The sequence below is a fragment of the Rousettus aegyptiacus genome, unplaced genomic scaffold, assembly GCF_014176215.1.
Source record: "Rousettus aegyptiacus isolate mRouAeg1 unplaced genomic scaffold, mRouAeg1.p scaffold_m13_p_5, whole genome shotgun sequence".
Taxonomy (NCBI): Eukaryota; Metazoa; Chordata; class Mammalia; order Chiroptera; family Pteropodidae; genus Rousettus; species Rousettus aegyptiacus.
This window is the reverse complement of record NW_023416308.1, coordinates 96,954,216-96,981,769: the sequence shown is the minus strand read 5'-3', so window position 1 is coordinate 96,981,769 and position 27,554 is coordinate 96,954,216. Positions and strand designations below refer to the sequence as shown.

General features: G+C 37.8%; 2 protein-coding genes across 9 annotated transcripts in view; one reads left to right on the top strand and one right to left on the bottom strand.

The window, feature by feature from the left end:
• KCNA4 (potassium voltage-gated channel subfamily A member 4) overlaps positions 1-27,554 on the top strand; it is a 434,546-nt gene that overhangs the window by 15,740 nt on the left and 391,252 nt on the right. For 7 of the 8 annotated variants that reach the window (XR_004950746.1, XR_004950745.1, XR_004950744.1 and 4 more), the window contains exon 1: positions 26,082-26,557. The gene's annotated coding sequence lies outside the window, so the exon portion shown is untranslated. Of the gene's footprint in view, positions 1-16,265; positions 16,439-26,081; positions 26,558-27,554 lie in introns of those variants that run through there. The other variant, XM_036220194.1, reaches the window with a different exon arrangement.
• LOC107515747 lies at positions 25,130-26,975 on the bottom strand. Its single transcript, XM_016154858.2, has 2 exons — positions 26,901-26,975; positions 25,130-25,732 (listed from the first exon to the last, which is right to left on the bottom strand). Exons 1-2 carry the CDS (start codon positions 26,973-26,975, stop codon positions 25,130-25,132), a joined length of 678 nt encoding a protein of 225 aa, XP_016010344.2.

The window sequence follows — 27,554 nt, the reverse complement described above, 5'->3', positions numbered from 1 at the left end:
AGGTCATGCTAACTTAAGCAAAATAGAGGAATTCATCAGAAGGTGTAGAAATACAAGAATGGATGACCAAACTGCAAGAAAGTGAGGGATTCTGTTGCATCTCAGATAGTTGACAGCAAAGATGAAAATTTGAATTTTATCAAATGCTTTTATGAGAATTTATTAGTAATAATTGTATTTTTGTCATCTATATGATTTATATTAATAGACATATTATTAGTTAGATTAGGCTAAGTTCTGCAACAACCAGCCAAACAGTATAATAGTTCAAATAAAAGTTTATTTTAACGAGACAGAACTGGAGGGATAAGTTAAAGCAGTATTCTTCCACATAATCATTTAAAGACAAAGGTTGACAGGTGCCCTGCTATCTATAAAGTGCACTTTCCAAGGTTCTGAAATCATATTAGGAATAAAAGCATGGAGCAGTACCGTGTAAAAGTTAACTTGAGGTGGCACATACCACTTTTGTTCGCATTCCATTGCCTGAAATATGATTCCCTAGCCACATCTAATTGCAAGTATAGCTGGGAAAGGTAGTTCCATTTTGGGGAGGTAATTTCCAGCAACAAATACACACTGTGAATGGGAGACCAAAATTTTTCAGTGAATAACTGGTCATCTCTGTCACAAAGTCCTAATATAAGGTCATCTTTGGCTTTCTGGAAAGAATCACACCTGATAATAATGTACTATTCTTGTCGCAAATGGCAAGAATAATACATAGTATCAGGTGTGATTCATTCTGTGACAATATGGATGGACCTCGAGATAATCATGCTAAACGAAATAAGCCAGACAGAGAAAGTTGAAAATCACGTCATATCACTTATATGTGGGATATAAACCTAAATGCAACAAATGAGCAGGACAAACAAACAGAGACTCATGAACATGGACTATAGATTAGTGGTTACTAGTGGGATGAGGGAGGAAGGGGGAGGCGGATGGGGTAAAGGGGGTCAAATATAGAGTTTAGGGGGAAGGTGAAGTGGGTAAAGGGGGTCAAATATATGATAGTTGAAGGAAATTGGACTTTGGGTAGCAAACATACAATAAAATATATAGATGTCAGATGATAATGTACACCTGAAAATTATATAATTGTATTAACTAATGTTACCACAATAAAATTAATTAAAAATTAAAAAATAATACATTATTATTTTAAGTTACTATATATGAAAATTGGTATTTGTATTCATAAATGAGTAAAATTGTAGTTTTATTTTTCATGCTAAATAATTTTTTGTTACCAGTATTCTTTTGGCTTTATATAAAAGATCTAGAGAAATATTGGGGAAGTATAAAAATTATCTATTTAAGTTTATAAAAATGTATCCATGAAATATCTTGCCAAACTGCTTTTCATGAGTTCCTTTTCCCAGTTTTATTGAGATGTAATTGACATAAAACATTATATTACTTTAAAGTATATAACATAATAACTTGATATTTGTATATTTGCAAAATTATTACCACAATATGTTTAGTTAACATCCATCACCTCACATAGTTATACATTTTTTTCCCTTGTGATGAGAATGTTAAAGATACACTCTCTTAGCAGCTTTCAAAAATACAGTAGAGTGTTCTTAACTGCAGCGAACATGTGGTACATTACATCCCCAGAATTTATTTATCTCATAACTGGAAGTTTGTACCTTTTAGCCACCTTCACTCAATTCCCTCACCCCTTATCATCCACCTCCGGCAAACACCATTATGTTCTCTGTTTTATGTATTCAGTTGTTTTTTTTTTAATTTCACATATAAGTGAGAACTCACAGTGTTTACTTTCTCTGACTTAATTCACTTAGCAAAATCATAATATTTATAATTATAAATATCTATATTTTTACATTTTCTTTACCTATTCAATCACTGATGGACACTTAGGTGGTTCACATATCTTGGCTATTGTAAATAATGTTACAGTGAAGAGGCAGGGGTGCTGGTACCTCTTGGAGATAGTGATTTTGTTTCCTTTGGCTATATAGTAGCCCTTTTTATCTGTGAGGGATATGTTTCAACACCCCAGTGGATAACTGAAACCATGGCTAGTATCTAACCCTATATATACTATGTTTTTTCCTATACACACATATTTTTTCATATTAAGGAAACACTTTATGGCTTCTCTTCGGCATATTCAAATTGCCAGCATTAGTGCTGTTGAGCTTTGGGGCCATTATTAAGTAAAATATGGCTTGTTTAAACACCACGACAGTTGATTTGATAACAGAGATGGCTACTAAGTGATGAAGGGGCAGGTAGGGTATACGGCATGGATATGCTAGACAGAGGGATGAATCACATCCCATGAGGGATAGAGCAGGGCATAAAACTTCATCACACCACTCAAAGTGGCATGCAGTTTAATACTTATGATTGTTTATTTCTGGAATTTTCCATTTAGTATTTTTCAAACCACAGATGACTTTGGGTAACAAACCGTGGAAGGAAAACTGCAGATAAGGGGGAAATACTGTATACCCAGAAGTAGAATTGCCAGATCGTATGGTAATTCTGCCTTTAATTTTTTGAGGAACCCTCATACTGTTTTCCGTAGTGGCTGCATCAACAGTGCACAGGTGTTCCCTTTCTCCACATCCTCACCAGCACTTGTTAGTTCTTGTCTTAAGAGTAGCCATCCTAAGAGGCGTGAGCTGATATCTCACTGTGGCTTTGATTTGCATTTCTCTGATGATTGGTGATATTGAGCACCTTTTTCTTGTCCTTATTGACGCTTCGTATGTCTTCTTTGAAAACTGTCTATTTAGATCTTCTGCCCATTTTTTTAATCAGGTAGTTGTTATTGTTGTGGTTGCTATAGAGTTGTATGAGTTCTTTATATGTTTTGGATATTGACCCATATCAGATATATAATATATACCTATTTTCTTCCATTATGTAGGTTGCCTCTTCATTCTGTTGATCATATTTTTTAGTACGCAGAAGCTTTTTAGTTTGATGTAGTCCCCTTGTTCATTCTTGCTTCTGTTGTTTGTGCTTTTGATGTCAAATCCCCTCCATAAATCATTGAAAGACTGATTGATGTCAAGTAGCTTACCCTTTATGTTTTCTTTCATAAATCTTATGGCTTCGGGTCTTATGTTCAAGTCTTTAATCCATTTTAAATTGATTTTCCTGTGTGGCGTAAGATAGTCGAGCTTCATTCTTTTGTATTTGGCTGTCCAGTTTTCTCAACAAGAGAAATTTTTTAAAAACAAAGTTCTAAATTTCTTCTCTGTTTTTGTCCCACTTAGAATGTGTATCTCTATTTGAGTCAATATTTTTCTTTTTATTTTATTTAAAAAACACTCATGCCACTCATAGAATAATGCAAAATTTTCTCTTATATGATAATTATTTTTATTTTTGTGGTATCTGTGCTATTTTTCCTTTTATTATTTCTAATTTTGCATATTATGTCTATATTTTTTAATTTTTAATTTTATCTAGCAGCAGTTTATTGTTTTCATTGTAGTATACACTGCATTTCTTTTTTAATTTTATTTTTTCAATTAGAGTTGACATTTGATATTATTTTATATTAGTTTCACTTGAGTGTGATGACTGTACTTCACATCCCTGTGACTATGATGTAACTCCCAATTTGTACCTCTTAATCTCTTCACCATTTTCATCCAGCCCCACAATCCCCTCTCCCATCTGGCAATTGCCAGTTTGTTCTCTATAACCATAGTCTGTTTTCATTTTGTTTGTTTTTTTTGTTTATTTCACTTAGCATAATACCCTCTAGGTATATCTGTGTCATTGTAAATGGTAGGGTTTTTTATAGCTGAGTAATATTCCCTTGTATATTTGTGTGTGTATGCGGTGTGATATATATATATATATATATATATATATATATATAATACATATATCACATCTTTATCCAATTGTCTATTGATGAGCACTTAGGTTGTTTCCATAGTTTAGCTATTATAAATAGCGCTGCAGTGAACATAGGGATGCATATATCTTTTCAAATTAGCGTTTTGATTTTCTTTGGATAAACACCCAGAGGTGAAATTGCTAGGTCATAAGGTAGTTCTATTTTTAACTTTTTGAGGAACCTCCAGACTGTTTTCCTTAGTGGCTGCACAAATTTGCAGTCCTACCAAAGTGCATGATGGTTCTCTTTTCTTCATAACTTCAACGCTTATTGTTTTTCGACGTCTCTACGTTTTTTACCTATTTCATCATTTCCTTCTCCCCTTACCTCCTGTACCTCCCCAGCCCCATCTGTACATACTCACTTCTGCCAAAGAAACTGATCTTAGACTTGTTTAAAAATTAATAGTTTTTTAAAATTTATCCTAAATTATTTCTACTTTTATCTTCACTTCCTCCTTTTGATTTTATTTGAATTGATATATTGTTCTTTTTCTAAATTCTCTAATTTAATTTTTAAATCAGTTTTAATTAAAGGGATTAGTAATAATTATTTTTGCTATGAATTGCATCCTTGGCTATAGTTCATAACTCTGAAATGTACTGTTATTGTTATATTTTCTAGTTATTCTAGTTGTATTTTTGATTCACATTTGACAGGATTTAATTAAGAGACAATTAAAATTTTCCACTTTCAACTGTTTTATTGTTTGTGGTCTGAGAATCTACCTTGTAGTGTTGCTACTTTGGGGAAATATATTATCATTTTCTATATGGCATTTGAGAAAAAAGATGAATATTTTCTTTTTAAGGTCTATGGAATCATGCTTACTGACTATACTATTTATTCCTATATATATTTGTTTGTTTGTTATCTGCTGAATTGTCATCTAGATAGAATGTGATAAAAATAGTCAGTATATTTTTATTTTAATTTTAAAAAATGTTCTGGTTATCTTTCATATAAATAATGCCTATAAATAAATAGCAGCTATTCTCATTGATAGAGCCTTCATCATTATAAATTCTATGTATCTTATTTCAATTTGGTCCAAATTTTTCTGTCACAGATGACATTTTTCAGTTTGTGGCATGAGCTTTGTTCCATTCACTATTTCATTGTTATCATGTCTTTGCTATTTTTACCTTTTTTTTTTTTTTGCTTGTTTTTGTTTAGTTTGGTAAAGGGAGTTTCTCTTAGACTTAAACCTATAAGCCATTGTTCACAAAACTTCCTATAATATAATTGTAATGAAAAAAAAACAAAATTTCATGCTCACTATGATACATAAGAAAATGTACACATATGGGCAAAGCATGGATTAGGATATGGATAATTAAAGTGCTCACATTAAGACATAAAACATTAGAAAGTTTTAGCATTTTTTTTTTTTGGATGTGGTTAGAATGTTAACTTGATGATAATAAAAAAAATCTCTGGAGTTAAGGAAGTAATTATCTCACTGTCAAGTTCATTTGTGTCATGTATGGGTGACATAAACACTTAAATGAATCAATTATCAATTAATTGTCTGAAGCAGTTTTTATTAATGGTAATGGGACTACCTTTGTGTCAATTCGCTCTGTCATCACTCTCTGTTTACCTATCCCCAGAAGGCTTGCTCTCGCTAACCTACCTCTCATTCCTCGAGTTACTGTTTCCTGCTCCTCCAGTGCCTTCTTATTGGAGCACCTTGCAAGAGCTTAAGTGGGAGAATCATGGTCTCAGATATCCTAGTGCGGCTAAGGGACAGGCGAAGACGTGTGGTATTCAGGCATTTGTGTAATCTGCCTGTGTGTACAGACTGGAACTAGTGACTTGCTTCTAAGGAACAGAATATGGCAGAAGTGATGAGATATCCCTCACTATGACTTCCATGTTGCTGGCACTCTCATTTGTTCTTTCTCCTTCTTGCTCCAGTGAAGCCAGCTGCCATGTTATGAGCTACCTATGGAGAGGCCTGTGTAGCAAGCAGTCAGGGAGGCCACAGCCAGTAGGTTCTGAGGAATGGAGGCCCTCAGTTCAAAATGCATGTGAGAAAGTAAATCCTGCCAATGACTACTGGAGTGAACTTGGAAACAGATCTACCCCAGGAGGGCCTTAAGTTGACTGCGGCCTTATGGCTGGCTCAGAGTCAAAGCATCCAAACTGCACTGGATTCTAGGCCCACAGAAACTGTGAAATAATAAATGTGTGTTATTATAAGGCACTAAAAAATACTTAAGACATTCCCCCATAGAAGGGAGCCATTCCTAGTGGTCTACACTTCACGATTAAGAAATTAAGGAGAATTTTTCTTTTTGGATTTCAAGTCTCAGACTGTGATTTGGCCCTATGATTTCTTTCTATATTCATATGCACCTTTGTTTAAATCATACTACTTTTGGAGCAGGAAAAATTATTTTTACATAATTTATACACAGAGAAGAAGTCTAGTACAGGCTAAAGTTATTTATCTGTAACTACATGCAAACTTCAATTAGTTGCTTGTTTCTATGAACTCTGAGCTTAAAATTCTTTAAACAAATCTTTGATCCTCTCTCATTTATGTTTCCATAAATAAGTCACTTATTTATTCATTTGCCAATTGTGTATTGCATGGAAGAACTTGGACCAGGGACTACAGAGATTAAGAGAAAGTTTAAGATCTGATTCTAACCTTAGTTTCTAACAATTTAATTGAGAAGAACAGACATAGTTCAATTCACTCATATTTAATTACTGGGCTGGGTGTGTGGAAGGTGGGGCAGGTGTACAGGTAAATAAGAACAGTCCATTCTTGAGAGGTTGATAGATGCTGTTGGAAGTTTCACAGACAATAATTATTACTGAATAAGAATATAGATTTAGCTGGGACTCCAGTTAGGGAAGACTTACTGAAAGAGACAGCACACAAGTTGGATCCTGAGTAGTAGGATTTAATGGCTAATAATAAGGGTAGGAAAACAAGAGAGATAAGTGTGTTCTGGATAGAGAGAAGAGTAAGAGCCAATAAGAATCTATTCCAGGAGGCAGGAAAGAGTCTGAATTAGCAAAACAGAGTAAGAGAAAAGGTAAGGCTATAAAAGTAAGAAACGATAACTTCATAGAGGAACATAGAGTTTGGATTTTATCACATTGGTCAAAGTTCAAAAGCAGAAATGCTTGCAGAGGCCTGGCAAGTTTTGGGAGTAAGTAAGGGAGCCAAGTGTGAGCACACAGGTCCAGTTGAGAAGAGGGCTGTGAAAAAGCAAGCTTTGTTAACTATAAATTCTACTATTCGGCTCTAGCTGATGATGGCCAAGAGAGCCCAGACAAAGTTTCCAGTTTTTGTATTGTTCAAGGAAAAAATAATCTAGATTTATGTAAAATCTACTGATATTTTAATCCCGGCCTAAATTTTTAAGTTGTGGGTCAAATAAAAAAAATAATTTGTCAATGGTGGGCAGTTATTTGGTGGAAGAGATGGTTGTGAATTGAATGATGTCTTAGGAAGATTCAATGTTTATTATAGATTAGAGGGGGCAGAGATGTAAGAGAAAAATTGCACCAGATTAGTTAAACAGACAAGGAAAACTTTATCTAAGCTTATTGTAATAGAGAAGAGAGACTAATGCAACAGGGGGAAAGATTAAACTCGATTCCACTGAAATAAAAAAGGCAAGGGTTTTTAAACACTGGAGTGTGCTAGTAGAAAAATACTGAAAGAAATTAGGGGGAAGGTAGGTCAATGCGATTAGGCCATCTGTATTTGCTAATTAGCTCTCATCGAAGTTAAGCTCTTACCCTTTCACTGAGACTAGGAGATAGGGGTGCTATATTTTCAATAATTATATTTCAATGGGATGGCTTCCAGGTTTTAGAGAAAGACATTCCTCAGTTGTAGAAGGTTTATATCTCAAAGGGGCAGAGAAAGAATTTATACTTGGAAGTTTTCTAGAGTAAAGACTCTAAGTAAAAGGACATCGGGGGCCCATAGTTAAGAACAAACTTGTCTAAAGTTTAATCAAACCAAGGGAAATGTTAAAGCTGTCTTGGCCAGAAGATAAATACAGGGAGATGAGTTAGGGGCTCTGGCAATAGTTCTAGTGTTAGGTTCCAAAGTCCAAAGTGAGGGACTGAAGCCTGAGTTGGGAAAACTTGTGAAAGACTGAAATGGACCAACTTTCAGTGGAACAGTCGGCATTTTCTAGTGTGCACCCTCCCTGGTTATTTGATTCAATGGGGCTTATGTCTTTAATTATCTGCGAGATATTTTACAAAGTTTTACAATATAAATTGTAGTTAACTGATAGCAATTCAAATAAATCTTTTTTATAGACATGTAAATGAGATGTTTGCCCTGAGGACAATTCATTTTCCTTTCCCCCTCCACTCATATAGTAAGACAGTTTTACATCTGTTTATAAATTATTTATACCTCCTTATAAATTTATTTTAGTATTTCTTATTGCTTATATATGTGTGGCTCTTTAAATGATTGGAACATCTTCCTGGTTCCCTATTAACTTATGAGTTAATATAATATTTGACACATGTTCATTTTTTAAAAATTATTCTTTAATACCTATAATAGAAAAGAAAGTATATATATAAGAGGTTGAAAAGTAGAATCAATGTGAACCAATGACAAATGTGGGGGTTAAGAGAGAGGAAAACAATAAAGACGCTGTTGAATTCTGTGTCAAGATGCCTGTATGGCTAATTTATAACAAACAGGAAAAGCAGAATGAAGAAAAATTTAGGTGTTGTAGGGGAAATGAGAAGTTATCCTAGTGAAAATGTATAACCATTCTTTGGACAGATATGATTGGAGCTCTTGTGAGAGGTTCAGGCTAGAGGTGTCAATCTAGGAATTGTCTGCAAAAGGTGGCCTGTAGAATGGATGATATCCCTGAGAAAGGAAGTAAAGGGAAGAGCTGAGGGCAGAGCCTGGGTATCACCCACACTAAGGGACAGGATAAATTGAGGCAGCAGAGCAAGATAAAGGGTAAAATGTTTACTAGTTTTTTTAAGGAGCAAGAACCCTTATGATCCCCCTTCTGTTTCTCTGAGGATTTTGTTTTGAACCTCATAGCCTTACTTCTGTCTTTACCTTCTTTTCTTTAATCACAAACCCTGGCCTCCAACTCTCCAGTATTTGTTTCTTTTCCATGATAGTTCTGAGTCTCTATCAGATCACTTAGAATTTAAGGATCCATGTATGAGTCTCAAAGCTGCCATTTTAAGCTGTGCAACTAAGTACAAGTGAATTAACTTCTCTGAGGGTTGCAAAATGTTGCAAAATCAGTTTGGGGAGAAACCAAGTACCATTTGGAGAGTTAGAGAACTCAGGTTTATTACGATCATGGGCCCAGAAGAGCTAGTGCTCTGAAGATTTGGGACCAGAGCTCAGGGGCAATTTTGCTCTTATAAGGCTTATCTGTGCTGTTACAGTTGGCATGGGCTGATTGGCTGATTTGTCTTCAGGAGGTTACAGACCGTGGGAATTGCTATAGGTTACAGGCAGTTACAGAGAATGAGATTTTCAGGCAGAAACTTTTGCAATACATCTGTTATTTAGATAGAACAATCAAAGGGGATGGTGAGTCTTCAGTTGATCTCTAGATCATGCTGCCCTTCAGCCTATGCAGCAAGCATGTCTACAGAAGCAGAACAAAGAGCTGATTACAAGGTTAGCCATTTGAGTGGAAAATTCCTCTTCATGAGCATCAATTTTCTCATAATAAAAGCTGACAATTATGCTTTCTCTATACCTAATTGTGAGAAAAAAGTGAGATAACACAAGGCAGTATCTAGCACAGCACTTGGCAAAGAGTAAATGTTCTTTGAATCTGAGTCTGAAATTACCAAAGAGGCTACCCTATGATAGCATGATTCCTCTATAACTTTTGCCTACAACTGAAAGATTTCCAATTATACCACATTTATTGGGGAAGAATTGTTTATCAAAAAGAAAAATTGTGCTTTTTGTATTCCAAGAGAACTAACTTTTCTCTAAGTTGAATTCCTTTTTTTATTTTTTCTTGACCCTGATGTATCATGGAAAACATCATTTTCCTTGCTTATGCCTCATTTCATGATTGGCTGTCATAAGTTTTTAAACATGGACCACAAAAAATTATCAAGAAAATATGAAATTATAAAACTAGAGCTCAATCAAATTCATAACTTTGCTTCAATGTGAACCTCCATATCTTTTCTCCATGGAAATATGCTCATAGCGAGCATATAGGTGGCTTGCTCCAAGAGTTCAGGGCGATTTGGTCATTTATTCTCTGCCTCTGTCATAATCTGCTTTTTTGGGTTACATTTTATTTATCAACTTTTCTTAAACACATAGTGATAATTGAGAGGTTTTGTAGCCCATTATGCACCTTTTATTGGCTGTTGAGTTCACATGAAATTTTCCCCAGGAACTGACCTTAAAATAACACTTTTTAAATTATTATCTTCAAGATACCCAACTCAGTTGGAGAGGAAAAAGAAGAATGTCTGTGGGATCCTGTTAAATTTTCATCCCTTCTCCTATAGTTTCATCAAGATCAAACAGATTTCACATATTGGCAGCCACATAGAGCAAAGACCAAATCAGATACATATGTGAAGCTGTGATAAAAGAGGGTTTTATAGAAAGGAAATAAAGGCCTAACAGGCATGCTGGCTGGCAATTGAAGAAAGTGCTACTGTCATTATTAAAGGGAAATGAATATACTGCCAAGGCTTAGAAAACGTAGTATAAAGTATTGCCAGTGGACCCAGTGTTAGGTGACTCATTCGTTTCGTCTTACTGTAAATGGGAGAGCCAAGTGCATATTTAGACAATCTGTTGATAATACCAGAGCCAGTATTAGATCCTAGACTCTTTGGCACCTAAGATTACCCCCAGTCATCCTACTAAAAAGTTCAAGCTACTTTTTAAGTATCCAATTACTTTACTTAGGAACAATTCTATCCAACTAGGGTACAACTTTGAAGGAAGCCAGTGAAACAATTAGAAATAGTTTATGTCATTAGTGAGTTTAGTAAATCATGCATTTTTAAAGTTTTATTTCAGATATTCATTTCATTATATTTTTAAAGTACTAATCTAGTTCCATGTTCCTCAGCTGGTGGGCCTGGCCTGTCTAAGAATATGTATTGATTACTTATAGATCAAGTACAATCAGAATTCCTTCCTTCCTCCCTCTCTTCTTTCTTCCCTCTTTTCTCTTTCTTTCTCCTTCCCTCTCTTCCTTCCTTTCTTCCTCACTTCTATTTAATAAGTATTTATTGAATACTGTCGTTCTTTTCCTGACCTCTCCCCCATCTCTCTTGCAGGCTCAACACCACCCAGGGTCTAGGGCAACATAGAAGTTAGGAGGACTTAGTGAGATCTAGATCTGAGACTACTTTTAATAAACGAGGCTCGTGTTTCCTTTAGAAGCTGGGAAAGATCAATGTTTAAAAATGAGCTATCATCCCACACAATGGAATATTATTCAGCGCTAAAAAGAAATGAACTCTTAAGGCATGAAAAAACGTGGAAGAACTTTAAATGCACATTACCAAGTGAAAGAAGCCAGTCTGAAAAGGCTATCTACTATATGGCTCCAACTATTCAACATTCTGACAAAGGCAATACTATAGAGACAATAAAAAGGACCGGTGGTCTACAGGGGTGGAAGGAGTGGGAGAGACGAATAGGCAGAGCATGGATGCTTTTTAGGTCAATAAAAATCTTCCGTGTGATATTATAATGATGGACATATGTCATTATATATTTGTCCAAATTCATAGAATGTATAACACCAAGAATGAATCCTAAGATAAACTGTAGAATTTGGGTGATCACAATGTGTCTGTCTAGATTCTTCCTTGGTAAAAAAAAATGTACCATTCTGGTGAGTGCTGTTGATAACAGGGGAGGCTATGCATGTGTGAGGACAGGCAGCATATGGGAAATCTGAGTACCTCCCTCTCAATTTTGCTCTAAACCTGTGATAAAGATGAACTGGAACTTTAAGCAAACATATTTAATCCAGAGGGTCTATGTGAGGAGTTAGGGCTTACGGAGGTTCTCATAGCCTACGTAATCGCAGGAACTCTCAGGAAAAAGCTCTGTTTATAATAAAACTAGGTTCTAAATTCCGTTTCCATTAACTTCCTTTTCCCTTCTATAAATATCTTTCCGTCTTGGCAGGCAGGCCATAGTGTGCAAGTGGCTTGCCATGTCTGCATGCACTGGGTTGGAACCCTTTCTTTTCCCCTTCCTTATTCTTTTCAGTGACAAAACACCTATAGTCTTAAAAAATGAACTATTACAACTTTATATTTTTTAATGATAAAAGCTCTGAGCACTTTTAGTATTTTGGGTTTAATACTAACCAAAATACTAAAATGTATTCCTTCTACTAAAGTATGGGTCTTAGAAAAAATTTTATCTTAACTGAGATAAGGGGTCATACATAAATTACTCCTGTAAAATAATTTCATAAACATTTTTTATAGTAAGCCTACAACATGCATGGTATAACATGCATGGTATAAGATTTAGAAAGGTACAAAAGCAAGAGAGAGGTTTTTTTTTTTTTTTTTTTTCCTCTTGCAATCAGTATTAACTTCACTAGCTCAGTGCCCTGAAGTTTGGTTATATTCATTACATTTGCAAATAGGTTCAACTTGACAGACCACTCAAACTTTTTTCTACCACTTCCCATGTATTCTGCTTATACTGAACCTAATATTTTTCCCAGATTTCAGTATTATTGAGCCTATAGGAGCATGGCTGAATTTATTTGATAATCTCCTCCAAATTCAGTTAATTAAATGGAAAAATGTTAGTAAAATCAAGCATTTGTTACTATAATAAAAAGTTTATTTGAACTGAATTTTTCTTTTTTGGACTGGTGGTTTTGGCATTATAAATCTGCCTTCCAAATTCACCCACAAACACGTTTCTGTGGAAACAGAGCCACAAATAGAAGCAGTGGTTATTGATTTCCTTTTGGGGCTACCACCTGGTTTCTGCGAAACCCTGGAGCGCATATGCAAAGTTTTATGTGTATTTTATCCCCTTTCTCTCCCCACTAACCTTCTCATACCCACAGGGGTTTAAAATAATCCAGGCCTATCTATTATTTATCAAAAGGCTAGCGGATAGGCTGATAAAGCAGAGTGTGACCTCTGCTTGTTTTTAGAGTCTCCTAAGTGTGGCCTCTCCTGTGGTCAGTGTCATTCTAACTGTTTTTGGGGAACTTCACCTGGGCTTAGGCAGCTCCTCCATCCTTGGTCAGGCCCTAGTGCGGCTTCCAAGATATGCTTCCTCTTGCTTGCCAGCCTTTCCAAACTTCATTCAGTCTCATAGTCTTTTATCTAGGCCCTTCACCTGCTTGTCACATCTGTCAGCTCTTGTCTCAGCTAACTCCTACTCATATAGCTAATTGTACTTTAGACATTTCTTCCTTTAAGAAGCCTTCCTTGACCCTTCTTTAAGACTAGGTTGGATATGTCTGTTAAATATTTCTGTAGCACCTGTACATAGAAATTATGACTTACATTGTATTTTAGAAGATTATAGAAGGCTTAGGTTAAATAAGGGGGGAAAATGGCATAGTGTATTAGTTTTCTGTGGCTGCTGTAAAAAAAAAAAATACCACAACTTTCTTTGGTAGTTAAACCCATAAACAAAAATTTATTTTTCATAATTGTGGAGGTCAGGAGTTCGGAAAACAACTTGCCTCCAGGGGAGATTCTGATCCTTTCCTCTCCCAGCTTCTGGTGAGTGTTGGCAATCCTCAGCTTGTGACAGCATCACGCTGATTTCTGCCTCCATGGCCATACTGCTTTCTCCTCTCTGTAGATCTCCCTAGTGTTTCTCTTATAAGGACATTGGTCATCAGATAATCCAGGATGATCTTCTCAATTTGAGATCCTTAATTACATATGCAAAGACCTTTTTTCCAAATAAGGTAATATTTATAGATGCTGGGGATTTGACACCTAAACAATATAAAGAGCAGCTATTAATAATGAAAATAAAAATGATAACGACTCGTTGATGGAACTCTTTAGAGCAGTGCCTTTACCTTTGTGGACTGTCCTGCTCATTCTCACATCCGTGGGTTCACTCCTGCTGTCCTGTTTACTTGAGACTCTTTTGCTATCCTTATCTTACCCATTCTTTTAAAGTTCTCCTCAAGTTTAACCTCTTCTACAAAGCCTAATATGATCAGTAGTGTTGATAATAAAAACACATAACATTTATCAAGAGCCTTCAACTTGCCAGGCATGGTACAAAGAACATTAATTTCCCTACTGATACCCCCACTGTTCTTCCTTCTTTTGACTTGCTACAGCATCTATATCTGTACCACCATAAATACTACTTAATTATATACTGTCAGATGTACTAACTGTAGGCTATGTGGGTAGCCTATATATAAGTTTTTTTTTTTACAATATATACTACTTATGAACTGTTTTACTACTGCCATTACTACTGTGGCTGACATTCATTAGAATACTTACAATGGGCCAGGAACCGAGCTAAGTACTCAAATTTTCTCTTTTAACCTTCAAAGCAATTTTGCAATTTATGTACTTCCTGTATTCTTACTTTTCAGATGAAGAAAACAAATTTTACAGTTAATTGCCCATGATATGTAGGTGATGGAATCAGAATTTGAGCCAAAGCTATCTAACTTCACAGACCACAAAAACATATATCATCTTATAGATTTGCTACCCCATCATGTCAGAATTGGCCTTGCCTTCCCAAGCATTTAGGTAGATTCGAAGCATCTTAAAGCTATAGGTCTGCTTTCTATAACTGTCTATTATGATACCAAGTCCTTAGAATGAAAGTTTTGTCTTGTTTTAAATGTACTGGATGATTTAAAGAGTTCTTTAGTCAGTGGCTATAAGTTTGGTCCACTTACAAAGCAGGTAATATCTCTAAAATTCTTTGCAATGCAGATGAAAACTGGTTGAGTCAGCTCAAAAATGACAAGAACTGCTCCCCTGTCTCATCCCCATCCCCTTTAAGTCTGTCCTCATTACAGGTAGGGAGTCAGGGAAATTAGCATAAATTATTTCCTTCTTGATATTGTAAAGGTCATTAAATTAGGTAGCATTAATAGCATCGGTAGGAGGCTAAGAATTGAAAGAGATATAGATGCTGAACCCTTCGATGAAGCTCTCTGAGCTCTAAATAGGAGAGAAATACATGCTTGTTTAAGAATTTCTAGGACTACTTTTTATTTGCTGTTTTTTAATAACAAAACCTTTGACCTCCCAGAACCGTGTCCACATAAACTAGATTTGGTAAGATTTCCTTACCATTAATTTCACTCATTAAAAAGAAGATGACACAATTAAAAACATTTTTTTTTCTCAAAACATACTCAATTTTCTAGTTTATAGCAGCTCAGCTAGCAAACAACAAAATTATGGATTTTAACCCGAAATAGAAAAATGCCATTTAGTTTTCTCTAATTTTGGTTTTGATTTAATTTGTTAATATTCGGTTAATTATCAGGGACAATTTATGTTCTGTTTCCTCTACAATGACAGTATTTTTTTAAGAAGTAAATTTAAAATTTCCCTTTCTCTCAATGATATGATGAAAATGTTTAAGTATTATGTTAAGACGTACCAAAAATTTCTGTTAAAATTACCAAACAAATATGACAAATGAAAAAGTGAATCCTTATGTTCTGGAAATGTTTACTTCCTCAAGTGGATTTTAGAAATAAAACAATGACCTATTTTCTTATGGCAGTCATTCAGTTCTAAATGGTGATGGTAACAATAGTTGACTATTGTTTATGAGAGCTCTCCAGGTGAAAACCTAGTCTCAGAACTTTTCATCTTTATTATATTCAGTCTTCACAGCAGCTTTATGAAGAAGCTACTCCTTTTGAATGGCCAATGAACTGTTAAAAAAATTAAAAATTATAGAAATTATGTAATTTTCTTAAATCATACAGCTAATAAAGGATAGTCTGTGTTTGACTCTACACAGAATATACAAAATGTACTGCTCAATGTATTGGCCTCTCCAACAATAATTGCCAATACTTTGTTTTTTATGAGTAAGCATTTTGTAAAACTAATACTGACAATGCTGAACTCTGTCTGAGCCCTGTGCTCCTAGAAATCAATGGTTCAGAAATCCTCCCACTCATTATGGACAACTCTGTGCTGGTGTGTTTTGAGGTGAAACCCACTTCCATCCATCCTCGGAACTCCGATGAACTCCAGGATGACTTTCTTGCTTACCTGCCTCTAAAAACCCACAGGCCCTTTTCCTGTTCTTTGAGACATTTCTCATTAATAAATATACTCCCTATTGTGATAGTTTACATAAAATTATCTTATCTGGTGCATTTGTCTTTTACAGTTTGGTGCTATAACTTGGATAGGATGAAACCTTGCCTTGGATCCCTGTTCACTGCGCCCAGGCAACAAGTCCTCTTGGAGCCCTTTGTGTTCTGTTCCTGACTAGCGACTAGCAACTTAACAGTGAGTCTCTTTTCTAGTCCTGTGCAATGGGCTCATGTCCACTGGTACCATGTAAGTATTTGATTTTGATAGTTTTTGAATACTCGCTTGATTTCCAGTGACAGCCTTTTTGGTTTTGAGGTTGGACAATTTGGTGGTCTCTGTAAAGGAGTTAATGGTTTGTAGAGATCTTGTGCCTATCAGGTGGGGAAGATGGCAGAGATTCTGGTTTGTTAGTCTTTTCTGTTTTTCAGTTTTGAGTGCAAATCAATTAAGAACTTGTACTCACTGGAAAGTGAACAGATCTATGACATGGACCAGTGAGTTTTATATGTCTATGTTTATGCTTGACCCATGACCAAATTTTAGAATTGAAGCTATATGCTTTCTCTCTGTCTGTTGTATGTTTCTATCTGTCATTCAGACAGGACTTTAGGCCTCTCATTGTGTGAGTGTATATTTTCCAAACCTCCAGGTGGTATTACTGAATTTGATTATAAGATCTCTTTGAGGAGTTCTATTGTGATTGGCTTAGAGGTAAATTATTGCATATACAAATTGAATATTCCTAAAATCCTCAGAATTTAAGGGAATTAGACTACTAAGATTTCCAATGTGCCAGATTTGAAGAGTATCCTTATAAAACACAAATCAGATATGTTTTATTCAACCTCACATATTTAGGTAAAGCTTTGGCAAATAAGAGTTGTTCATTATTTTTGGTTTAATAAAAAAACAGCTATGTTTTCTCTGATTTATCAGCACTTATAGTTTACACATAGATTTTTATTGTATTTGCAGATTGAAGGTAATATTCACCTCCATCTTTCTGCATGACTCCCATAGGATTCCAAGATCAGACCCTTGTTTATCTATCTTCCTGTATAAAATCGCAGATCTCCTTTTTCTTTGGGACTTTCATCATTAATGAATGTTTGCCATATTGTGATGGCTCGAATAAAATCATCTCTTCAATTGTACTGTGTGTTTTGTCTTTCACATAACTTATCTAATTCTCATCACAACCTTATAAAGTAGTATTATTGTTCTCCTTTTGCAAGTGGGAACATTATATTTAGAAGAATTAAGAAATGTAATCAATTGTACATCCAGTAATGGATGGATATTTCCTGATTTCTAAAACTGTAATCTATATATCACCATAAACAAAGCAAATTATTCTGTGTGTATATCACATTCAGTTTAAAATGAAATATTCAATAACTTCTCCCCAGTTGAAGAGGAAAGCATACTATAATTTTATTTAAGTGTAAGACCAGAGCCAAAGTTTATCACTTAATGGATGTGTACTGTCTTGAGCAAGAGAGATTAATTGTGTTATTAAATATATTATTAGTATAGGGACTCCGTTGAGCTAAGTTTGAAACACATGACCAGACCAATATACATATACATTAGTGGTGGCAAAAGACCACTGGATTGGAGATTGCTTGATAGATCACACCAAATACGTTGATTGGGTTCTGGATAGAAGAAACCATTTCAGTTATCACATATCAAACCCACTCCTCTGTATGTTGACTTTAAATTTTGGATATTAATTAATATTATTTTAATTATTAATGAAGGGCAATATATCACCCCTTCTAAGAATCCCCAATTCTCTTGCATTTTAAATTAAGCCTCTTGCTGCAAACTCTGTAGCTTTCTTATCTAAATATTTCTACAACATACTCCTAGGCCACAATGAACTTTTTATATCTAGTTTAGTCCCTTATTAATTTTTTTCCCTCTGAGTGAACCTGAACAAATAAAACACCAAGCAATCAAGACACTGATTTGAAGAATGGCCTTTACATTTTTGGCAATGTAGTATTCTAAAATAATTGCTAGGATGCTCTGCCACTCAGAAATTACTCTCGGTGCTTTTAACTAACATAGAAGAATATGCATATGTGAAGCTATTCTAAGATGAAAGCAGTGGTTCGATATTGTCTTAAAAATAACTTTAATTTGGATCCAGTCAATTTTACTGCACTCTTATTCAAATTATCTGCTTTTAAGTATGTAAGATTTAGTACACCTAGTAAAATATGGGGACAAACCATAATGTCTTAAAGAAACCTGCTGTTGTTTAGAAAACTGCATGAACAATTCCCATCTGCAAATGGTTATTTATTACTTAGCTATTTTTAGATTCTTTTTTTTTTTTTTTTTGGATGCATTGCTCACAGTAGCCTCTGGGTGCATTTGTGAAGTTTAATAATTAGCTTTCCCATTATAGCTTACACACAACATAGAAGACAACATAAACACAGGATGCATTCACATATGTCAGTACATATTCACACACAGACAAATAAGAAGGTAAGGAGACCTTTCATCCACAGTTTATTGGCTGACATTATTTTATTATTCCTTAAAAACCAAGAATCTTAAGTACTTAACAGTAATCAAGGAGCTACTTCTTTGTTCAGGAATTATGGTTTGTTTCTGGGCCATGCCCATGTACCTATAAGTTTTCCAGGAGGCCATGAAATGTTTACACTCTGAAAATGAAATTATTAGCTTTGAAATACAGAACAAAAAACAAGCCATAAAATATTGCAAAATTTCAATGTCATATTGTCTGCTCGTCAGCTTCAACTCAATTGTAAAATAATGTACATAGCTTCTAATGTGGAATGGTATACTTGATAAGATAACCCAGAATATCTTTTATAAGTAAGAGCAGCATAGATTTCCCAAGGTCCTAAAACCACCTGGCATATTGCTGTTAGAATTAGTGCACTAGACTTGTATTGGTCCCTGTTTAGAAAATCTCATTCCATCTAGACTCAGATGAATAACTTCCTTTTGGGGGACATAGGTGACTTAACCAGTTAAGCTGGTAACTTGTGACTTGAGTGACATGGTTTAAAAACATGAGCTAAATCAATCAGATTTCTCATTTTAGAAATCTGAAGTATATGAAGCACCTTTACATTGAAAGACCGTATGGCAATGGGGCTAAGTCAGCCATTATCAGGCTACATACATGGAGATAGGGGAAAGCAGAGACTCATTGCTGAGAAAGAGGTGATGGGGAGAAGATATCTATGTCTGTCTGTCTGTCTATCTGTCTATCTATCTATCTATCATCTATCATCTATCTATCTATCATCTATCATCTATCTATCTATCATCTATCATCTATCTATCACTGTTGAATATGAGCTAGCTTGAACTGCTTTCTATTACTCATTACAAAATAACGCATAATAAAACAGAAGTTGTAATATCCTGCCTTTTTGAGAATAGGCAGCAGCCAGATCAAGGTCAGGAATCTGGGAACTACATTTACAAATCAGAACACCTGGGGATAGCAATCATCCTAGCCTCTTATGTAAATGTAAACAGTGTTCTGATGTAGAACTGTGAACACTTCCCTCTGTCCAGGATTATCTCCTTATTCCCTAAGGGAGAGCTCCTGCTTGTTCATTCTCTAAGATTTGGAAGAGTGACTAAGCCTGAAATTGGGGACTAAGGGAAGGAAGGAGGGAGATGAACTTCTGGGATCCCAGTTCTGAATGACTAGGTAGTGGTATATAGAATTAAATTGTATTAGGACTCATGCATTCAATGCCGTCTGTTCACTAAAGCTCCTTCAGGGAAAGATTTTACTAACTACCGTTGCCCACATTTTCAACTTTTAAACCATATCCGATGACACTCTAGCTAACAGTTTTTCTTTTCTCTGCAACAGTTCTTCACATGGCAAGCTTTATTGTCATGTAAGCCTTGGCTCAAATGTCACCTTCTTAAGGAGGGCTTCCTTAGTTACCCAGCTACACTTGAAACCCTTTTCTCTGACCAACTATTACCCTACATTATGTTCCTCATAATAGTTACTCTTGTCTGCAATAACCATATTTATTTAAGAGCGGGGACTTTGTCTTTGATTATCACTACTGCTTAGTGCTTAAACCAATGCCTGAGACAAAGGAGATGCGCAATAAAATTTTGTTGAATGACTGAATAATTAATACTGCTTCAGCCCCTCAAGCAATCCAAGAGTAATTGCTTTGGACAAAAGTTTATTTTTTTCCCCAAGCGTTGTTGTAATTCATTAGAATTTTACCATAAATATAATAATAATTTTACTTTTAAGTACAAACTCATATAAGAATTTTGGAAGGGACTCCTTCTAAAAACCATCTAAAGGAAACCGTCAGTTTTTGTGCTCCCATGTGACCTTTGGAGATCTCAGCCTATGACTTTGCGCTTATTTAGAATAAGAGTTAATTTGTGGGGTAGACTGAGAAATAAATTAGAGGGGTGTCTGGTATACATAAAACCTCACAGGTGATGTGTTGTTCTCAGCAGCCACTGATGAGAAACCATGAGTTAGCATCCCTATGACACTCGTACTCTCTCCACTTTGTTTGTTTTGGCTTTTTGTTCTAAAATACATCTGTTGGCCATTTCCCAGAACTGTGTTTCTATCTTCAGCCAAGAATGGAGAAAAGTGAGCAAAGAGCAGAAATAATTTTGGCTAGATTTCTTACTAAAAGGACCTAGTAGACATTTCACATGAAAACACCTTCCTGCAACTGTGGTGATAATTTTGGAAAGCATGTGCTGGACCGAGTCTTTCTGACGTTTAATGACATCAGAAGGAATGTTGGTCTGATGAAGGAGAAGTAGTCAGGGCTGTGATGGTGCCGGCAGCCTGGAAGAGGCGTGCAAATAATCTTATGCTGCAAAGCAGAGGTTTGCTGTGAGCTCCAGTGGTGATGCCCATCTTACGGGGTGAAAGATGTTGGTCAAAATCAAAATAAGGGAGAGGAGGAAGGAGCCGACTTTTAAGAGACTAGGATCCAGCTTGTCCGATGATCATTGATCATATCTAACGTGGCCTTCAGAGAGTTTGGAACACATTTTTGGCAAGATGTATATCACGCCTCTTATTTCTATAAAAAAGGCTCACATTTAGATATGTGGTAAAAGTTCTTTGGCATAAACTGGGAGGAGTTATTACAGAACGCATGGTGGTGGTAGCGACTGTAGGAACTGAGACACCGTTCCATACTTAAACCTTCCTTGAGTTGCCTCTGCTTCAAGTTTACTCTTGATTGATTTTTGCCAGCAGACAAGACTGTGGTTATATTTTATCTACACCCTGGTTGCTACTTCATTTCAAGCGAATCTCCACAACTGCTCTATTTCCTAACCACGTGTAAGGAAAACAGAACGAAGAGCTAAGAAAGCATGATTCTACATCACCTTATTAGAGTGGGTCTCAGCAGCAGTGTCTCCCAACTGTGTATCACTGTTCAAGGTGTATCACTGATTCGAGGTGGAGTGCATTACAAATTCTGAGTTCCTTCAGTTAAAGAAGGGTATTATTTTTATTGATTTGCATTTAGAAAACTAAATCTGAGATGATTTATGGTTATGCCAACTCAATTTCACTTACTTGGCTCATAAGATGTAGTCATAGATGGAGGAGAAAAGTATGCCATATTAGCCAGGAAGCCTAGGAATGCCTATAACTCAAGTCTTTTTAATGGATGCCACAGTTGCTAATCTGGGTTTGCCCATGGAGTGTACTACTGTGTGTGTGAACTACATCTGTCCTGTATGTAAAGGTAGGAAAAGGGCTGCAAATTCTTTCAGTCAGCAATTTATCGTGGACTCTAATTTATATTCTTAAGCATGACGTATCTCAGACCACCATTACTGTCTCCCTTTCCGGTTCCATATTGGATCTTCTGCTTATCTTTGTTATCTTCATACATGTCATTCTTATTCAACAAGCCTTTGCCATGTGGCTCCTTCTGCCTTGAAAACCTTTCTTTCCAACCTTAATTAAGGGCTGTTTGCCTCTGCCCCTAGTGTGACTTCTATCAGACCCTTACTACATGAGTGTGTTGACTCAGTTTTCACCCTCTAGACCGTGGGTGTCCACCCAGGGCAAACAGCAGCTGTCTTACTCCCCACTGTCCCTGTCAGTGCTGCGATCAGTCAGAAAGCAAGCAAGTGGTCAGTCTCTCTCTCCAGGATCAATGTTTTCTCACTTAAATAAGAAGTAAATTATGCTTTTCTGATATCTTAAGACCTGATCAGTACTGGTATGCTTAAGATGGGATGGAAAGTGGTGGTGAACTGTCAATGAAAAATCCATCTTCAAGAAAGAACTAGCCAAATTGCTGAATAACCCATGTTTATAAGGAATTATGGGCTGCTCAGAATATCTGCATCTATAAATTTTGGACAGGGAGGCAAAGAATCAAGTCCCCCAGGACTCACCCTTATTACCTTTAGAATTTTAAAAGTCAGATAGTTGAGAGGTTGGGATAAGCAGGAAAAAAAAAAAAAGGATCTAGTTTTCTCTTAACACATATACTGAACTTTCTTGGCAAATGGAAACCTCTTCCATTATTCATTCATTTTAGTACATTCTCAAGGTGTCATGGGCTTCTGGGAGGAAGAGAGGAGGGGTAAACAGAACATTGTCATTCACGGGGGACCATAATCTCCAAAGAAAACAAAACCATTTATAATGGACTTAGTCTGTATCTCACAAGGCCTCCTATTGGTTTTGCACAAAGGAAGATCTGCTGCCATTTGCCCCTTTCTATATATGCAAAAACTTCATGGTGAACTCTGGAACATTTGTATCACCACTGAGAGAATTCAAAACCATGGAGAAATTATTTGTTTTAACAAGTGTATTTGAGGGTGGGGAGCTTGAAAATTTTTGACTAGTTGATGACTAAGACAAGAAAATCATTTTTCCTCTCTAAAGAAAATAGTTTTGGGATTGAGACAAGGTAGATTTTTGTTGTAACAAGCAAAGGATCTTTTCTATGACTGTTTATTTGTGTGGGTTTCTAGGAATCCTTAAGAGAATTTCATGGAGAGAGAAATAGAATATTTTTTGATCGCTTTATAATTATTTAAAGAGGCAAAGAGGGGTGAGTGCGTGTGTGTGTGTGTGTGTGTGTATGGGATGGCGGGGAAGAAGGCAGGGGGCAAAGCATACTCTTCCCAATTGGCTCCCATCTGTCTCTCAGTTTCTAGTTTACTCTCGATCCACCCTAGTGCCATGTGCCCATGTATTCTCCACGGCAGCCACTCCTGTTCTCACCATTCTTCAGACACATCTCCCCTTTCCTTATCGATTTGTGCTTGCTTCTTCCAAATCAGGTACTACTCCATTCTTTGCATCTTAGGAACATCATACTCACATCTCCATCATAGTATGCATTCCTTTGTTTCATTAACTGTCTATGCAGCTGATACAACCACTAGTTCATGAGGGTGAATGGGCATAGACCACATGGTATTATCATCGCTAGCTTGGGGTTTGTACACACTGCAGAGTTAGATGATGAAGTCTCCGTCTGCTACATAATTAGCTATATAACTTTTGGGCAAGTTAGTTAACCACTGTCAGCCTCAATTTCCTTCTTTATAAAATAATAATAGTAACTACCACATAAAGTGTTTATTCAGATAAAATTAGACAATATGCATGCAAAGAACTTAGCACAGGGCTGAGTACTATGTGGGAACTTGATGAGCATTATCTACTTTGATCAAATTCTCAATAAATACTTGTTGTATGACCCGGATATCTTTCTGAGAGTGTTTTTTCTTCAGCTGCATTTGACTGCATTCTCCAAGTACTTTAGTAAATCAGATTCCTGATACCTAAAAACTACAAATACTTATGAAGTCCCCAGACATTTCAAACTTTAACGTTCTCTGGGCTGTGATAGGAACAAACAATACATGGCATATGGAAGCATAATTCATAAAGTTTTAACATAATCCCATTAAAATGCCCAAGATTCAATATAACTGTCATCTTTTGTACATCATTCAATCTGTTTTCATTGCTCTGATGATGCTCCCAATTGATCTCACAAATTACTTTTGGGAAACTAGTCCCAAAAGTCCCAAAAGAGGAAACTGTGCCCTCAGCCTTGCCTTCTACCATCTCAAGAAACATTTAATTACCTGCTTTTGGTAGGTATGAAACTGCACAGGGACTATAGCACATTGTGGAGCCACAGAGAGGGTTGGGGGCTAGTGCACATGATCATTTTTACTTTTGGAGAAATCCATGCTCCCTGCTTGCTGGCATGAACTATAGTGGGGAAGCACCTTTCAGCTCAGTTCCTCCACCTGTGGCTGAGGCCAAAGGATGAAGGTAAATGTATTCACAACAAAAGTTCAAGCTGCACTAGCTGGAAGGAGTTAGGAAAACCAAGGTTGGACGTCAGTTTTTTTTTTTTCTTTTCTTTTCTCTTTTTTTGGTTCATATTTTCACTGATTACAATGGAGAATATTTTAGTTACTTAATTTTTTCTTTCTTTCTTCCTTTCTTTCTCTCTTTTTTCTTTCTTCTCTCTCTCTTTCTTTCTTTCTTTCTTTTTTTTAATCTAACAGCAACAAAAAGCTGTCCTCCAGGTGTCTGTCCTTCACGGAGCCAGCCGTGGTTAGGTTAGTGAGTACAAGGCATATCTATAATTCAGCTTGGGAATATTTCTCTTAATAATTAATCGAGCGCCACAAAAGGAGGAGGCCCAATAAGGCCCTCGAACAAAGCTGCCAGCTGAGGACTACAGTGGCCGCCTCAGTGCCAACTGACCCGCCCAAGGTCGGATTTTCTCCAGCAGTCCGGGGCGTGTACTGCCGCTGCCTGCGTGGCCCATCAGGGGGGTTGGGGAGAGGTGCCCAGAGCATCAGCGGCCACCCGAGCTTCTGGTTATGTTCGTGTAAATTTTGCACTTCCCATCGCTATCCTTTCTTTTAGTGTATTTGTAGGAATTGCACATTTACATTCATGTCCTGGGGCATTTTACGCACCAGCCACCCAATTAGCAACCTGGGAGTCCATCCAGTGATGAAGACTCCTGCTGCAGGTGCACTCGCCTGCCCCACAGGGCGCAGGGGTAGGTAGGGGGGTGATATGTTTTTTGTTAAGTGGGTGGTGTTAGAGATCCGACTGCTATGGTAGAAACCTTCCGATAGAGACCTCCCAGGGTGCCGAATCTTAGGCTGAGTCGTATTTCTTTTGCAGCAACAGGTTCGCAGAGGCCTTCTCCCCTCCTTCCAAGGCCCCCTGCCCAAGCTCCACTTAATAACCGCTCTGAGCCCTCCGACTTTCTTTTGCTCGGACTTGTGCTTCAGCTGCACAGCCTTTATCTTGGGCCTGATTCCAATTTCTGCAACCCTCACCTGGGTGGAACACGTGTCTAAAGTCCGCCTCCTCGGCCCCCTGGAGGCCAGAACCCCGAGTTGGGCTGACAAACTCTTTAAGGGAGGAAGAGACTGAGGGGCCTGGGAGAACTCACAGGCGACGGGGAGGGCTCCCGGCAGGCGGCCTCGCCAGGGACGCACCCGAGCCCCAACCTGTGCTGAGAGAGAGAGAGAAAGCAGGTCAGGGAGAGAAGATGCCCAGAAGCACCCTGTTCCCGAGTCTGGCCTTCCCGTCGAGGTCAACTCCCCACCCCTCAACCTATCTTGGGGCTTCGGCTCTGCCGTCGGGAGCCCATTTCAGCTCCGAAGGGGACACCTCTCTCTCAGGGATCAGCTCCTCGCCTCTGAGGCTACAGGCAGGAGCCCCTGGGATAGCGGTCTCAGTCGCTCCCCCGAGCCTCGGCGTCGGGGGCCGGACCAGGGGGCGGGCAGCGGCTGCGTCGTGACTGCGCCCGCCTGGCCTCGCGGGAGGTGCCCCAGGCGACCGTGGCGAACGCCACACCCTCGGCACGGCCCTGGCCCCGCCCCCGGCCGGCGCGCGTTCGCGGCCAGGGGAGGCGTGTGCTGCTTCTGCAGCCAGCCAGAGAGGGAGAGGGATGGATGTTGGAGGAGGAATTCGGGCTTAACAAGTGATTGCTGCTGTCTAGGATTTTGTTTCTTTTTCTGGGGAACCTTGACTTCCTTTTCCAGTCGAGCGCTTCTGTGCTGAACTCCAGAAGAACCAGGAGCCTTGGGGGTCTTCCCTGGGGCGGCCCCTACCCCACCCCTGGGCTCCAGAAGCGAGGACTCTTGCTCCCCTGGCCAGGCAACAGAACTTGTTCCGTGGATATTCTGGAGCCTCCACCTGCCACACAGGCGTGATTCCTGCTACCCTCAAGATCATTCCTCCCCTCCTCCAGCTGTTGCAGTTTGAGGGTGGAAAATAAAAACCAACCGGGGGATTTTCTTTATTTTTATTTTGCACCCCGCCTGGGAACGGTAAGTATGATACCTTTCCTATGATTCTTCCCCGCTCCTCGTCTGGCTGTTAACAAACAGTGGACATTTGAGGGAAAATAATATCGGGAATGTGACAGAAGGGCATGAATGGAAGGCGGTTAAAAATAAACCAGGAGGTGGGAGAAGGGAGGTGCAGATGCTGCGCTGCGCTCCAGGGGGCCAACAGTTGTTATTTTCCCAACCTCAGGGATGGGGTGCGTGCGCCCTGCTTAACGTGCCGAAGCGGGAACCTAGGTCTGGAGACGAGGGCGCGATTAAAGATGTCGTTTCCCAACGAGGTGGGGTTTGGATTTAGCATCGTTTTGCCTCACCCCAGACTCACCGGTTTCGTTCCTTCGGGAACAGCTGGCGAACGGGTTTGAATTGCTGCTTCTCCAACATTTGGATTTGCGTGCATTTTCTGAGAGCATTTGAGCAACACATAGGGACTGTATAAATGGCGTGCGTTGAAGTGTATATTGCTCACGGTGCTGGCTTTTCTGATTCGCTCAATCTCTCTCTTTCTGATAAGGTTCAGGTACCACCCTAAGACAGTTGCAGGAATTAGCTCCGAGAGATGAAAACAGCCTTGCATTTGGGGGGTTGGGGGTGAGGTAGGAGGAGGAGGGGCGGGATGCATGGCTGTCCTTTGGGGGTGCAGGGACTGGGGAATTGGTAGTCTGCACAATCCTATTAATTCGATGGTGTTAAAGAGGAGGGGAAATTTCTCTGCAAAGGTCTCCCCAATAAAGGCTCCTGGGAGTTGGCTTGAATAGATTCTCCTAACATGACTACCTTAAGAAGGAAGAGTGGTTTTAAACCAGTCCCGTGTGCTGGATGGAATGATTTTTTTCTTTCTTTTTCTTTTTTCTTTTCTTTCTTTCCTTCCTTCCTTCCTTCCTTCCTTCCTTCCTTCCTTCCTTCCTTCCTTCCTTCCTTCCTTCCTTCCTTCCTTCCTTCCTCATTCCTTCCTCTTTCTCTTTTTTTCTTTTCTTTC